The sequence below is a fragment of the Oncorhynchus mykiss genome, chromosome 13, assembly GCF_057628025.1.
Source record: "Oncorhynchus mykiss isolate SJ-2025 chromosome 13, ASM5762802v1, whole genome shotgun sequence".
Taxonomy (NCBI): domain Eukaryota; kingdom Metazoa; phylum Chordata; class Actinopteri; order Salmoniformes; family Salmonidae; genus Oncorhynchus; species Oncorhynchus mykiss.
The window spans coordinates 59127869-59144585 of NC_143034.1; the positions used below are offsets into that span (position 1 = coordinate 59127869).

The 16717-nt window shown below is 44.2% G+C and overlaps 1 protein-coding gene and 1 pseudogene across 2 annotated transcripts; one reads left to right on the top strand and one right to left on the bottom strand.

Moving 5' to 3' along the window:
- Positions 1 to 5328: 5328 nt before the first annotated feature.
- si:ch211-214j24.15 (uncharacterized) lies at positions 5329 to 13614 on the bottom strand. Its single transcript, XM_021558480.3, has 5 exons — positions 11390 to 13614; positions 9616 to 10290; positions 7600 to 8307; positions 6712 to 7386; positions 5329 to 6617 (listed from the first exon to the last, which is right to left on the bottom strand). The coding sequence occupies exons 1-5, from the start codon at positions 11415 to 11417 to the stop codon at positions 5761 to 5763; spliced, it is 2943 nt and encodes a 980-aa protein (XP_021414155.3). The 5' UTR covers positions 11418 to 13614; the 3' UTR covers positions 5329 to 5760.
- LOC110486702 (migration and invasion enhancer 1-like) lies at positions 13103 to 16341 on the top strand (annotated as a pseudogene). Its single transcript, XR_005035581.2, has 4 exons — positions 13103 to 13311; positions 13599 to 13696; positions 14788 to 14864; positions 14973 to 16341. The product of XR_005035581.2 is annotated as a migration and invasion enhancer 1-like (transcript).
- The last annotated feature ends 376 nt before the right edge of the window (positions 16342 to 16717 follow it).

A 16717-nucleotide genomic window follows, 5' to 3' on the forward strand; every position in this document is an offset into this window, starting at 1 on the left:
TTCCTCCAGCATCTTCACACGGTCCTTTGCTGTTGTTCTGGGATTGATTTGCACTTTTCTCACCAAAGTATGTTCATCTCTAGGAGACAGAACGCGTCTCCTTCCTGAAAAGTATGACGGCTGCGTGGTCCAATGGTGTTTATACTTGCGTACTATTATTTGTACAGATGAACATGGTACCTTCAGGCATTTGGAAATTGCTCCCAAGGATGAACCAGACGTGTGGAGATCTACAATTGTTTTTCTGAGGTCTTAGCTGATTTCTTTTGATTTTCCCATGATGTTGTCACGACTTCCGCCGAAGTCGGCCCCTCTCCTTGTTCGGGCGGCGTTCGGCAGTCGACGTCACCGGCTTTCTAGCCATCGCCGCTCCATTTTTCATTTAGCCATTTGTTTTGTCTTGTTCCCTGCACACCTGGTATTCATTCCCCAATCACACTAAATGTATTTATTCCTCTGTTCCCCTCATGTCTTTGTGTGAGATTGTTTTGTGTTACGTGTCTATGTTGACGCGCTTTACTGGTATGCGTTTTATTTCACGGGGTATGTTATCGTGTTTATACAATATTACTGTGACTGTTTACGCATTTGCACTTTTGCTTTGGCTGGAGGTATCGAGGCAGTGGCGTCCGTCTGTTGGTTTCTCCTGCCTAAATAAAGTGTGCGCCTGTTCACAACTCTCTGCTCTCCTGCACCTGACCCCGCTTTTAGTATGCACGCCATTGACAGATGTCAAACAAAGAGGCACTGAGTTTGAAGGTAGGCCTTGAAATACATCCTCACCTCCAATTGACTCAAATGAAGTCAATAAGCCTATCAGAAGCTTCTAAAGCCATGACATAATTTTCTGGAATTTTCCAAGCTGTTTAAAGTCAACTTAGTGTATGTAAACGTCTGACTCACTGGAATTGTGATTTAGAGAAATAATCTGTCTGTAAACAATTGTTGGAAAAATAACTTACTTGTGTCATGCACAAAGTAGATGTCCTAACCAACTTGGCAAAACTATAGTTTGTTAACAAGAAATTAGTGGAGTGGTTGAAAAACGAGTTTTAATGACTCCAACCTAAGTGTAAGGGGTGCGAACTGGAGGCAGAGAAGTTAGACGCAGGAGAGAAATAACTGTGTTTCCAACGACGCAGTTTATTAACGAAACCCAACGGAAAACAGAATAATAAAATAAATGGGTGCATAACCCAACGCACACCAGGAAAGAGGTGCACAAGCACTTACAATAAACAATCACCGACATGAGGGGGAACAGAGTGTTAAATACACAACATGTAATTGATGGTATTGGAACCAGGTGTGAAGACAAGACAAAACCAAAGGAAAATGAAAAGAGGATCAGCGATGGCTAGAAGGTCGGTGACTTCTACCGCCGAACACCGCCCAAACAAGGAGAGGGACCAACTTCGGCGGAAGTCGTGACACTAAGTGTATGTAAACTTCCGACTTCAACTGACACATATGAGATGAGTAATGCAAGATATGTAAACATTATTAACGTGTCATTATTAAAGTGTCTAGTGATCCATTTATTAAAGTGGCCAATGATTTCAAGTCTGTATGTAGGCAGAAGCCTCTCTGTGTTAATTATGGCTGTTTAACAGTCTTATGGCCTTGAGATAGAAGGTGTTTTTCAGTCTCTCTGTCTCCACTTTGATACACCTGTACTGACCTCGCCTTCTGGATGGTAGCGGGGTGAACAGGCAGTGGCTCGGGTGGTTGTTGTCCTTGATGATCTTTTTGGCCTTCCTGTGACATCGGGTGCTGTAGGTGTCCTGGAGGGCAGGAAGTTTGGCTCCGGTGATGTGTTGTACAGACCGCACCACCCTCTGGAGAGCCATGTGGTTGAGGGCGGTGCAGTTGCAGTTGCCATACCAGGGGGTGATACAGCCCGACAGGATGCTCTCAATTGTGCATCTGTAAAAGTTTGTGAAAGTTTTAGGTGACAAGCCAAATTTCTTCAGCCTCCTGAGGTTGAAGAGGTGCTGTCGCGCCTTCTTCACCACACTGTCTGTGTGGGTGGACCATTTCAGTTTGTCCGTGATGTGTACGCCAAGGAACTTAAAACGTTCCATCTTCTCCACTGCTGTCCCGTCGATGTGGATAGGGGGTTGCTCCCTCTGCAGTTTCCTGAAGTCCACGATCATCTCCTTTGTTTTGTTGACGTTGAGTGTCCTCACTTCCTCCCTTTAGGCTGTCTCGTTGTTGGTAATCAAGCCTACTACTGTTGTGTCGTCTGCAAATTTGATGACTGAGTTGGAGGCGTGCATGGCCACGCAGTCATGGGTGAACAGGGAGTACTGGAGGGGGCTGAGAACGCTCAAGCTTAATGATGAGCTTGGAGGGTACTGTGGTGTTGAATGCTGAGCTATAGTCAATGAACAGCGTTCTTACACAGGTATTCCCCTTGTCCAGATGGGATAGGGCAGTGTGCAGTGTGATGGCGATTGCATCATCTGTGGACCTATTGGGGTGGTAAGCAAATTGCAGTGGGTCATGGGAGACAGGTAAGGTGGAGGTGTTATGATCCTTGACTAGTCTCTCAAAACATTTCATTATGACAGAAGTGAGTGCTGCTGGGCGATAGTCATTTAGTTCAGTTACCTTTGCATTCTTGGGTAAGCCAAGCAGTCTGTTTCAGGCCAGGTGCCAACCAATCACAGCTGATTCATCGCCAACACACAACTTGATTCATCGCCAACACAAAGTAGATAAACATTATGACAGCTGTGTCCAGCAGCTTTTTAATAACAGCTTGTTTTTATTCATATGAAATCAGAGAGCATATGGCTCTATGCATAATTAGATACACTCTTTATGGGGTATAGAAGTTCATGCCTCCCCTGATCTACAGTGTACCACCTCATACAAACATCGACCCCTTGGGGGGTCATGACATTGTAGCGTGGAGAGGGGAAGGGAAGGATGGCTGATTATTTTTCACGAAGTCTAAATCATCCCTCTCTCTCCCTCCCTCCATGCCTGCTTCTCTCCCTACCTCCTTTTCCCATCCTCTCTCTCCACCTGAAAAAATAGCAGGCGGTGAAATGTGATCCCGTATGTGTGTGTGTGTGTGTGGGGGGGGGGGCACGCTGGGCTGTCCTACTAATGGAGATGAATGTGGGCTCAGGACTGTCTCCTGGGCCAAACGGCCACTGCACCGCCATCACGCTGAGAGATCCATTTCTCTCCAGCTTCCGTCCAAGCTGCAAATCTTTTTTAATGAGTGGGGAGGGTTGAGACTCACAACTGGAGCTGTAAGATTGGGGGGGGGGGGGGGGGGGGGGGGGGGGTAGAGAGAAGAAGACTAGTGACTGTAGGACTATCCTATGCTGCGTCACCAGAACACACTAACATCTGCTTTACAGGGATGGAGTATTTTCAACCTAACTTCAGTTTCCCCTGAACATCGGAAGTGGGAACTTCGCTCAGACGTCTTTCTATGCCTGCTGCGTTAGGCTGTTGGAGGCTAAAGGAGGATGGATGATAAAGCAAGAGAGCGAGAAAGAGAGGGAGGAGTGGATAAAAGGGGGATTGATATTCATGAGGGAATAATGCAGTGACATGCAGAGAGAGACTGACAGAGATAAAGAGATCATGATTGCAAACAAGTCACCTCTTTGGCTCACCGTGGGAGGAAGTCTTGCAAACACCAAATCTGCTCATCACCACTCTTTCCCTTCCTCCTCACTTGTACACTCTTAGAAAAAAAGGTGCTATCTGGAACCTAAAAGGGTTCTCAGGCTGTCCCCATAGGAAAACCTTTCCACAGAGGGTTCTATATGGAACCCAAAAGGGTTCTCCTTTGGGGACAGCCGAAGAACCCTTTTGGAACCCTTTTTTTCCTAAGAGTGGAGTTTACATCTGTTGTTTTACAACATATTAAAACATCCCATATCCTCTCTGTTTACCATTTTGTACTTACTCTCCTTTCTCTCCAGTCCAGGCTATGCTGGGATGGCAGTCACAACCCTCTCTCCCATTGGCCAGTAAGGTGGGCGGTGGGGAGATGCACTCTGAACACACCAGGTGGGACCCTCCTCACTCTCTCCAAGCACTCTGGGGATCTCTGCATAATGCATGCTCCCAGAATGGAACTTCTAGTCTGAGTAGGGAAAAACACACCAGACCAGGGAAGAGACTGGATGACGAGGCTATGTGTCAAAAATAAAACAAGTGCATTTATGCCCCAAGAGCCTCACTTTGTGGCTGTGGGATTTCTTTACTCTATAATAGCCCAGTGTTGCTATTAACAAAGGTGAATATTGGATGTAGAGAGTTAAACTAGAGGTTGACAAAAAACACTATTAAGAGGAAAGTACAATTGTCTGGCTGGTTTTTGGCCTAAGTTTCAGCAATTCTACAATGTCTGAGTATCAATATGTTTTACAGTACTGCCTATCTGGTGTATGTGACAATAAAACATCTATTTTTTCATCAATCTGTCAACATTGTAACCTCGTTCAGAGGGTCAACAAAAAATAGAGGGTCAAAAAAATAATAGCTCGGCAAAAACATCTTCCCATTTCCGGATTTCAATAAAAATTGCCCTATAAAAACACTTTACTTTGAGGTTCTTACATGTTGGCTTTAAAAGTAGATAGATTGACCTTGACTGCACTAGGCTTTGCAAAGTGTTTACTTACCCAGCCAGAAATCTATTAGCCGCTGTATGTGTCTGTGTGACTCATCTCACTGGCTCTTGGGCAAATTCTGAAAGGGTTTAGAAATGTAGCCTTCCAGCTTTATGGTATTCTCAGCTAACACAATGTCTGGTCTGCCTGAACCAACTTCCTGTTTTTCATTAACTGGAGATTGAAGGCAATTTAGGACATGCTCTGTTTCTGCATCTCTCTCTCTCTCTCTCTCTCTCCCTATTCCTCCCCCTTTCTCTCTCACTCTCTTTCTCTCTCCCTCTCACACACCTCAGCATGTTGCAAGATGGAGAGCAATTATGAATAGCACCTGAAGTGTTTTCTAACCATGTGACCTGAAGAGGAAAAACTCCATGCCCTTATTTATGAACAGTAACTACCCAATGTGAAGACCTACAGTATTTCCCTTCCAGTTGTGAATCAGCCCAGTTCTACTGTACATGTTCTGCTTCTGCTGTAGAGAGATGAGTCATCAGCCAGTGGGCTGAGGCTGGGGCTGCAGCACCTGCAGACAGTCACCACAGCACAGTCAGACAGTTTTTCATCCTCAGCTTACCCACCACCTAAGAGGGTCACGGCTCTCAGTCTTTGTTGCTGTCAATTCTTTTTACATTGACTCAAACAAGTCTCATGAGCAAACACAAAAAAAGACTTGCCCCTATGATATGTTTCATGATATATAATATGTTACTTTTATGGCATGACACGTGCTGTCATCTGGACCCTGATATGTCTTTATACAAGCCTCATAAGATAAATAAAATAATCATCTAGGAAATGATCAACAATGACTGATTTAAAATGACTGGTAATCTTGCATAATAATGGAGTGAAATATTTCATGTAGTGAATAGATACAGTAACCTATGCAGGAGACCAACCCCCCACAATTGCTTATCAGAGGGCTCCCCCTTGTGGAAACACATGACATCATGAAGTTAATATACTGCCTCGCCATTAGCATTAACTCCATCAATAAATCAATACTGTTAATTAGTTGTTACCTGAACAATGATGTTAGGGCATATTTAGATTTTTTTTTAAACAATCTATAACTTCATTTATATAATTTATGTTATTGTTGAACATCTCTTCTCTAGCAACTTTCCTCCACTGCTGCCTCCCCTGCATCAGAGGGAACAGCAGGCTTCTGTGTTGCTTCACTTTTGTCACTGAGTTCCTGTATGATGTCACAGGTGCGATCCAGACTCTGTCTGAGGTCTAGCAAGTCTCTCTGCATGCCTTCCAGGATGTCCAGCTTAGACAGCTTCTTGTCAATGGATGACAGCACCTCCTGGTCACCATTATTTACAAGATCCTTCCCAACATCATTCAGCTGTGGGCTGTTGCTGGTGAGACAGTCCTCCTCCTCTACTATGAAAGACCCCATGGTTTTCTTCCACACCATTTCAAAATAGGAGTCAATGAAGGATTCAAGCTCCTCCAAATTACTGTTCCCCCATTGGTCAATCAAGGCCTGCAGGCCTCCTGTTCTGGCAATCTCCTTGAGGGTCCTGTCCCTCAGCCTGGGGTGTCCAAGGGACTGTATATCCACTATGTCTTCCTGGTTCTTCACCAGCATTCTTTCTGGTTCTTTGGGTTGCTGGACCAGGAGGAGAGCTTGGTGTCCTGGAGAGAACAGGGTGACTGGTTTTCTACCATTCTGTCCATTCCATCTCAGATGATGGCTCTGAGTAGATCCAGTGTGGAGACAGTCTGGGAGGGTCACCAATAGCGTCTGTCTGCCCCCCATGTTCCACATCAGCCCCTCCTGATTCCCCTGAAGCACACTGGCCATGCTGGACAGAAACCCCTCCACATCAAGGATGGAGTGATTTGCTTCAGTCCACAATCCTCCGCTGGCCTCTGGTAGTGCCAACTCCTGTCCACCAAAGTCTGGGGCTCCTGAGTCATCTGGGGTTAGAAGGTCCTCTGAACTAGCCACCTCACACGCTGCAACACAAGAGAGCTCTGTCAGAATAAATAGTAAATACATCATGAAATGATGCACTGTAAGTTCTATCTAATGTGCATCAGTCTTGCTTACCATCATGAATGGGAGCATCTGTGTGGTTTGCTACAAGGACCTCTCTGCCCTCTCCCATCGCTCCATCCATCTCTGGCTCCTGCATCACTGTGAGACTCTTCCCAACCTGTTCTCTTCTCCGTATAACCTCCAACCTCTCCTCCACCAGCATCTCCTCTATCTTCTGTAGCAGGTCAGTGACCTGTGCACCAGTCCCCTGGTTCTTACTGTCCAACACGTGGTATCTGTTGCCACACTTCTCGACAAGCCTCTGGAGGGGCTCTCCCTCACTCTCAATGCGCTGCTCGATGGTTGTGTCCCCCAGCCAGTCCCCAAAGGTGAATAGGACCATGGTTCTATTCCATACTTTCTCTCCGAGCGCCTCCAGGTGTTTTTCTGCTGTTCTCCAGACAGTGTGGCTGAAGGAGGAGCTCACATTCACAACCACCAGGACCACAGTTACCCCAGAGGCTGAGGGAGACATCAGGGAGCCAGGACCCACTGACAGCCAGCCTGGTGGGTCCAAAACTGTCACAGTCTTACCCCTGACCTTTCCTTGTCCTTCCACACAGTCAGTAGCATGGCCATCTACTTTAAAGTGCTCTCTGCCCAAGATGGTGTTTCCAGCAGAGCTCCTGCCTGTGTTGCGGCCACTCAGCAGCATTATTCTCAGCTCTGAGGGACAGTAGAGCTCCCCTGTCACGAACAAATAAGAATACTGTCATGTATAACACGTCTGCTGTGGACATAAAATGAATGAATACAAAGTGTTTCATTCACATTGTCAGATTTAAAGCTCTATGAACTAAATATTTCACACCAATATGAATAGAATCAGACACCTAAAGTACATTTAGGTTAGAGATTGATTAGAGATTAGAGATTACATTAGAGATTGATTTAACTCACCTAATAGAGATCTGGCAGTCTCTCTTTGTTTCTGCCTCCTCGTCAGTCTCTCCCCTGCTCTTTTCTGTTCTTCCCTCCTCTTCTCCTCCAACTCCTGCAGAATCCCACCCTCAATCTTACAGTAACAACTGCGGTTGCATGACATCAGTTCCTCAATCTTTCTCATCAGTTCCGTAACCTGAAATCCTGAGTTGCTTCTATTGTTGAGGACATGATACCTGTTGCCACACTTCTCCACAAGCCACTGGAGGGCCTCCCCCTCACTCTCAATGTGCTGCTCGATGGTTGTGTCTCCCAGCCAGTCCCCAAAGTTGAACAGGACGATGATGTGAGCCCAGACTGTGTCTGTGATGAGCTCTAGGTGCTCCTGCACAGCTCTCCTGTAGGTCTCTGTGAAGGACCGGTCCACACGTACCATCAGCAGGAGGGCATGTGGACCAGGGGAGCAAAGAGATACACTACACACTATCTCCTGTCTGTCAAAAACAGGACTATCCTGAGAGAAGTAATTCATCCACCAGCCTGGAGTGTCCACCACAGTGACTTGTCTCCCGGCAACATCCCCTGCTCCCACCATGCATTGCGCTGTTCTCCTTCTGACCTGAAAGCTTCCTCCTTGACCCAGGATGGTGTTTCCTGCTGAACTCTTCCCTGAGCCCCGAGCTCCAAGCAGCACGACTCTGATATCGGAGACATGACATGACTCCCCTGGTAGAAAAGGTAACAATGCAACATCATAATAGATAGTGCTTTACGCTGTCATTTTTTACAAGGAGCACATGGGCGCCTAAGTTGGAAAATGTAGGAGCACAATGAGAAATATTTTTTTATTTTTAAATTCACCTTTATTTAACCAGGTAGGCCAGTTGAGAACAAGTTCTCATTTACAACTGCGACCTGGCCAAGATAAAGCAAAGCAGTGCGACACAAACAACAACACAGAGTTACATATGGAATAAACAAAAGTACAGTCAATAACACAATAGAAAATGTCTAAATACAGTGTGTGCAAATGGAGTGAGGAGGTAAGGCAATAAATAGGTTATAGTAGCGAAGTAATACAAATTTAGAAAATGAACAAGGGAGTGATAGATGTGCAGATCATGATGTGCAAGTAGAAATACTGGTGTGCAAAAGAAAAAAAAAGTAAATAAAAACAATATGGGGATGAGGTAGGTAGTTGGATTGGCTATTTACAGATTGACTATGTATAGCTGCAGCGATCGGTAAGCTGCTCAGATAGCTGATGCTTAAAGTTAGTGAGGGAGATATAAGTCTCCAACTTCAGCGATTTTTGCAATTCGTCCCAGTCATTGGCAGCAGAAAACTGGAAGGAAAGGCGGCCAAAGGAGGTGTTGGCTTTGGGGGTGACCAGTGAGATATACCTGCTGGAGCACGTGCTACTATGTTGTTATGGTGACCAGTGAGCTGAGATAAGGCGGAGCTTTACCTAGCAAAGACTTTTTGATGACCTGGAGCCAGTGGGTCTGGCGAGGAATATGTAGCGAGGGCCAGCCAACGACAGCATACAGGTCGCAGTGGTGGGCGGTATATGGGGCTTTGGTGACAAAACGGATGGCACTGTGATAGACTGCATCAAGTTTGCTGAGTAGAGTGTTGGAGGCTATTTGGTAAATGACATCGCCGAAGTCGAGGATCGGTAGGATAGTCAATTTTACGAGGGTATGTTTGGCAGCATGAGTGAAGGAGGCTTGGTTGCGAAATAGAAAGCCGATTCTAGATCAATTTTGGATTGGAGATGTATAATATGAATCTGGAAGGAGAGTTTACAGTCTAGCCAGACACCTAGATATTTGTAGTTGTCCACATATTACATAATAATACAGCTAGAATCCTTCATTTTTGAATTCCAGGTCTCACAGCAAAATGTTTTGGCATATATGTGAGTAAAATGGTCACACTGTAGAGCCCTGATAGAACAGAAATATTCTAAAATCTACTGTTGGCAATATGGCAAAGCATTGTGTACTAAGAACCATCTCAGTGATAACTCACCATTGAGCAGAGATCTCTGTTTCTGCATCTTCATCAATCTCTGCTGAGCCTTTTGCTCCACTATCCTCTTCTTTTCCTCCACCTCTTGTAAAAGCAGTCCCTCCATTTTAAAATAGCTGTCACTATTTTCTGTCACCAGTCTCTGCATCTTCCTGAACAGCTCTGTGACCTGATTTCCACCTGGTCCACTCTTCAAGTTGAGGCAGTGATACCTATGACTACATTTCTCCACCAGCCACAGTGGGGCCGTGCCTCGTCTTTTGACTTGCTGCTCCATGTGCATGTGTCCAGGCCAGTCCCTGCAGGTGAAGACGACCATACAGTGACTCCATACTCTCTCACTGAGGAGGGCCAGGTGCTCCTCTACAGCCCTGCGACGCTTCTCACAGAACACTGAGTGTGTCTTAATGACGATAAGGAAAATATGGGGTCCTGGGGTGCACAGAGAGACACTGCGCACTATCTCCCTTTTCACCAGCTGAGGCGTGTCCTGCACCTTGAAGTCACACCACCAGCCAGGTGTGTCCACCACAGTAACCCACCCACCTGCCACCTCTCCCACCCTCCTAGAGCACGTAGTCCGCTCCTTGATGACAAACTCCTCCCTGTCCAGCAGCACATTTCCCACTTCGCTCTTCCCAGAGTTTCTGCCGCCAAGAAGGATAACTTTCAGGTCTGAGAGTGACACAAACAAGAGACGTGAGAGACAGAGTTGCTGTTCATGCTAGTGCACATTTTGTGTTATACTGCCTGACATTAGGCTTCCATTTTAAAGGGACTGTCATTCCCACAATGATTAACAAATAAATTGTAAAAAACACACACGTACAGTCACAAGTACACACACAAACACACACATGTAGTCAAAAGTACACAAAAAAACACACACGTATAGTCACAAGTACATTAACACGTAGTCACAAGTACACACACAAACACACACACGTAGTCACAAGTACACACACACAAACATGTACAGTCACAAGTACATATATAAACACACACACGTACAGTACATACACAAACAGACACAGATAACATGCACCTGTGTGTGTTTTACGCCACTATGAAACTACTGATAATGTGGTGTATTGACAACTTGATCAGATGTCTGTCACATGTTGCTTTATCACACACAGTATGTACCTGCTACACACAGTATGTACCTGCTACACACAGTATGTACCTGCCACACACAGTATGTACCTGCCACACACAGTATGTACCTGCTACACACAGTATGTACCTGCTACACACAGTATGTACCTGCTACACACAGTATGTACCTGCCACACACAGTATGTACCTGCCACACACAGTATGTACCTGCCACACACAGTATGTACCTGCTACACACAGTATGTACCTGCTACACACAGTATGTACCTGCCACACACAGTATGTACCTGCCACACACAATATGTACCTGCCACACAACAGTATGTACCTGCTACACACAGTATGTACCTGCTACACACAATATGTACCTGCTACACACAGTATACATACAGTACATGGGGATAACATAAAAACATGAATAGTTGCTATAAGTAATGGTAATGTTGCCTAGAAATATCAGTACACGCACCACATTGATAGAAGAGGGCAGTTAATCATCTTAACTTACATTAAACTGGCCATGTAAGGGTTAGAGTTTTACTTTTACACTGATTATTAAAAACAACTTCACAAGCCATGTGTAAATTGTCCTTTATATACAGTACAATCTTTTTCTCAAGTTGATATGTAAGACAATTGAGATGAAAAAACTTACCACATGTTGATGAATCTCTGGTTGCCATTTCTCTTGATCTTAAGCTTTATCTGTGCTTAGTTTCTCCCCAAAATTGTTCCAATCCAACTAATTTTAGTCATCATCCCCAATAACAGTCCTTTTACTTCTGGCTTACAACAAGTTCCTGAAAGACTGGGGTGTAGCTTTTACTCTGAAGGGAGTGGACACTTGCCTTGATGACTTGTGATGTCTTTATGAGTCTGAAGGTGGGCAGTAATAGGCAGTAATAATGTTGTGTTTATAACCAAATGGGAAGATGGTAATTACGAGTTGCAAAGTTGTAAATATGAATTGAATGCATGAGAATTAACTGAGAATAAAAATGGGTTTAGTAGAAAGCATATTATTCAGTAGACATTCCTATCGGTCCTAGACTATGGCGACATCATCTATATAAATGCAGCTGCCACTTCATTAAAGCTGTTAGTTGCAGTTTATAATAGGGCACTGCGATTTATTACGGGCGACAATTTTAGTACTCATGACTGAATTCTCTACTAGAATGTTGGTTGGCCCTCTTTGATGTCACGTAGGTTGATATATTGTTACATTTTCATTTATAAAGCTCTTTTACAAAAAGACCCACTGTACTTAACATCATTACTAAACTTTAGACATACGAGCTACCACACCCGGTTTCAGGGATGGCTAACTCTGGAAATTCCTTTGGTCTCTACTGAGTTTTCTTGCACCTTAATTGTGGAACAATTGGTCTCTAGACCAATTCAGAAAGCTGATTGAGGACCTTATTACTGATTAATGTGTTTGTTTTTTATGACTGTGTTTTTCTTTCTGCTTGCATTTTGTATTTACATTTTGATGGGTGTATTTTCTGTAATTCAAGGCTAATCTGTAAAATAAACCTTGGTCTCAATATGACTCACTGATAAAATAAAGTTAAATTTAAAACAAAATGTACTTCCGAAAATGCTGGTATCAAGGTATTTTCCTTAGTAGGTGATGTCAGAGTTCAGCATGTGGGAGAAGTTAGAGCTCAGGGATGACAGATGAGCTTCCCAATAGTAATTACCAGTTGGAGGGCCATTCAACTGGATCTTTACCAGTTGTATATGTGGTAAATACTACTTTCCCACTTGGTTATAAATGCAGCATAAGTAAGGAGCCAGCCATTTATTGCAGTTAAAGAGACAAGCCACTCCTCTGAGTCAGCATGCCTTGCAAAAGTAAAAGATAAGGAAGAAAAATACCCAACTTTATGACATGACTCATCTGTCTGAGTTTGTCATCTGCCCAGCCCACCTTTGTCATTGATGCAGTACACCTGTACAGTTATTATTTTATGTTGACTTGCCCGTGACTGAGAGGCAGTATATACATCATGTTGTTAAGCATGTCTTAATTAATTGGTGCAGTCTGATTCCGGTAGGTAAAAACTGCAATCTTGCATACCAAACATTAATTTTGACAGCATTCCTAGAAAAAAATGACAAACTTTGCAATGGACAGACAATTGTCCATTGTTTTCAAATACTGCTACTGCAATTGTTATTTCACTACAAAGTTGGATTGTTCACTACAGTGTCACCAATAACGACCCAAACCTCACCTATATGTCTATAGTATTTGCCATTCAAACAGAGTATCAATAATCTCAAAGAAGGAAAGTAGAAAGGGAAAGGAAGGATGCATTTCAAAAGTATTGGTGCAGGTCCCTGATAGTATTTTCTTCCTGCTTTTTCTCGCTCCTCCCACCTCTGGTTACACCAATCAACAGCATTTCTCTGCTCAAACGCTTCAGCAAGCTAGTTAGCCTTTTTAGCATCTGTGTTACACAATCGTGTCTTTAGGTCAAACCTGAATCAGCTTATCGAGAAGAAGGAACGAGCAAGCTAGGTAGTTTCTTCAACAGCCATGGGTGTGCAAGTCAAAGTCGAATACTGGTATGTTTATTTTCCATTTATTGGATTATTCGACTTTTTTAAAGCAGCTCCCATGCGTTTTAGGTAGCTACTGTAGCTACAGAAGCTAACAGCTCGAACCAGCCATCTTCATAGCGCAGAGTACCCACTCTTTTATTATGAAACAGGCTATGTTTTATGCTAGCTAACGTTAGTTGATAAATGTTTACCTTAGACATTGCTTGGCCATGCTTGGCCATTTTCCCCCAACTACTTTAGGGTTAATTATTCATCACTAAGCTACGTTTTTGTTTTGTCGTTGTCCTTAGCGGTGGATGAGGGTACGAGCCCCGCTATCAGGAGCTCGCGCGGGTTGTCACTGCGGAATTCACTGAAGCGGAAGTGTCGGGCTTCGTAGGAAGGCAAGGTAAGTTGGTCCTGTCCACATAGCCTACTACAGACAATACAGGTACGTACAGTGTTGGTAAGTACACTAATAATGTAAAGCATTTTGACATCGTTACATGTTCTTTCTTCTGTGTAACTATATACTCACTGGACAGTTTATTAGAGAGGTGTGTGTCACCCTCATGCCGGGTTAGTGCAAAGGGTGAGTGAGTAGTGGCAGTGATGGGACCTCACTGCCACACGGACCCCCCTTTGCCTCCAGAACGTCCTGAATTATTTGGGGCAATGGATTCTTCAAGTCGGACACATTCCAAAGGGATGTTGGTCTACACTGATGCAATGGCATCATGCAGTTGCTGCAGATTGGATCGTGGTACACCACCGCAATCAGCCTGTACCATTGACACCAGGCAGGATGGGTCCATGGACTCATGCTGCTTACGCCAAATCCTGTCTCTGCCATCATCAACAGGAACCAGGATTCGTTGGACCAGGTGACGATTTTCCACTTCTCAATTGTCCAGTGTTGGCGATCGCGTGCCCACTGGAGATGTTTCTTCTTGTGTTTAGCTGATAGGAGTGGAACCTGGTGTGGATGTCTGCTGCAACAGCCCATCCTTGACAGGGATCGGTGCGCTCTAAAATGCCATTCTACACACCACTGTTGTACTGGGCCGTTATTTGTCTGTTTGTGGCCCTCCTGTTAGCTTGCACGATTCTTGATATTTTCCTTTGATCTCTGACTGGATTGTTTTGGTTTGTGGCAACATTCTGGGGAAACCCTAGACACTGTTGTCTTGAAAAGCCCAGGAGGCCGTTTCTGAGATGCTCGATCCAATGTGTTTGGCACCGACAATCATACCGCACTCAAAGTCACTTAGGTTACTCATTTTGCCCATTCTTCTAACATCCAATCGCACGTTAACTGAATGCCTCTGCCGGTCTGCCTGCTTTATATAGCTGGCCACGGCCACATGACTCACTGTCTGTAGGAGTGGACCATTTTCTTGAACATGGTGGTGTACCTAATAAACTGGCTGGTGAGTGTATGTTTCTACTATATTCTCAGACTACATTGTTTTCCTAGATTTGATGCTTTTGTTTCTGCAGGCAGTTTTGAGATTGAGATCAATGGGCAAGTAGTTTTCTCCAAGCTCGAAACAAGCGGCTTCCCATATGAAGACGACGTAAGTTGTTAACTTCTTACAAGCCTGTCATTTTAATGTCTGACACACTGTGTGTGTCAACTGCCAATGACTACCCCCAATGACACAATATGTCTTGTCCCCCTGCAGATCATGGACGCTATACAGAAAGCCCATGATGGCAAGCCAGTGGAGAAGATCACCAAGAGCCGCCCGCCTTGTGTCATCCTGTAGATCTCCTCTCCCTCTATTCTCCAACCCTGCCATCTCCTGACAGCAGCATGCTGAAGACAGGACAGTGTGCATCCATCACTGCCACTGTCATTACTCACTCAGCCTTTGCACTAACCGGGCATGAGGGTGACACACAACTCTCTGTTGAAACTACACTAGCAGAGTTGGACTAAGACCACTGTCTTTGATTTAGAGTACAACCTGTCGTAAGGTTTTGTTGTGCCTTCTCTCTCCCCTCTCTCTCTGCTCCCATTGAGGTGTTCCAGGACTTATATGATTACTGTAGCCCAAAGCTGAAAGTTTATAGTATGATGACCCCAGTCCTGGCAGCTCCTATGTTATGGGATCAGAGAAATGGAGGAGACTGTAAGATCGAGGGGCAGATGGGTTGGGGGGAGCACCCTATTTTATTCCGAAAGCCTCATTGCCTGGCAGACAGTTACTGCCTGATTGTTCTAATTCCTCTCAAATAATACAGCACCATCATTGGCCAGACATAAACAAAGTTTTGATGAACGTAAAAGATAAATGTTATTGAGTACCAAAAGCAAGAAGGGAAGGAGCTCAATTATTTTCAGCCCTCTGTGAAAATAATTCTATCATCTAGCTCTAAGCATCATAAGCCCTGTTTCACAACTTGTATCCTGTACCCTACTATGATGATGAACGTGCTGCTTGAACCTGTCAATGCAATGTTTGTCAATGTATTTAATAAGATGTGTTCTAAAGTGGAGACACTTTAATCAAGGTTGAAGCTTAGACTTTTAATGTTTTTGTTTTGTTCAGTTCTGTCACTACAACTTTTATGTATCTTTAAAACTAGTGGATCAATGTCGGAATTTGGATGTAATCAGGGTTTTTTTCTTCAGTTATGTCCATCTATAGCTAGTCTTTAACAGTGAACTATATCTCTGTTTTGAACTGTTCTCTTTAGCCGAAACATGAGAAACACTGTAGTAGCCAAACCTCTTGTGAATTTGCAATTGTATACTGCCACTGAATCATAGATAATGCATTTTCATTGACTCAGTGGCTTTTATATATGATCAGCTGAACTGTTAGTAGAGCTGACCTTGCAGGTAGATAAATCCTAAGTTGTTTTGAAAGCCATCTCTCACTGGTCTGTCTATCACTAACGACACCTTATCAGTCCCTGTTTATGCGCAGTTTATTGAATATCATCTCTGAATAAAAAAAATGTATGTTGCCCAGGGATGTCAAGTATGATACTCATTAGGAGAACTTCTATCACAAAATAAAGTTATGGATTATTTAACTGTATAAATATGTTATTATTGTTTTAACGTGTCATGCTCAAAACTACGTAACATTTTTTTTTCTTTGTTTCACTTCTGTAATAACTACTCAACTCCATCAGAGGTTAAAGTAAATACCTATGTGAGAATGCTGTTCATCGACTACAGCTCAGCATTTAACACCATAGTACCCTCCAAACTCGTTGTCAAGCTCGAGACCCTGGGTCTCAACCCCGCCCTGTGCAACTGGGTACTGGACTTCCTGACGGGCCGCCCCCAGGTGGTGAGGGTAGGTAACAACATCTCCACCTCGCTGATCCTCAACACTGGGGCCCCACAAGGGTGTGTTCTGAGCCCTCTCCTGTACTCCCTGTTCACCCACGACTGCGTGGCCACGCACGCCTC

Bases quoted from the DNA above. Each gene is read 5' to 3' on its own strand.
- si:ch211-214j24.15 (XM_021558480.3), bottom strand. From the start codon at position 11,417: ATGGCAACCAGAGATTCATCAACATGTG. The intron at 10,291-11,389 runs GTAAGTTTTTTC...TGTCACTCTCAG, and splicing joins CAGAGATTCATCAACATGTG to ACCTGAAAGTTATCCTTCTT. The intron at 7,387-7,599 runs GTGAGTTAAATC...TGTTCGTGACAG, and splicing joins GACTGCCAGATCTCTATTAG to GGGAGCTCTACTGTCCCTCA.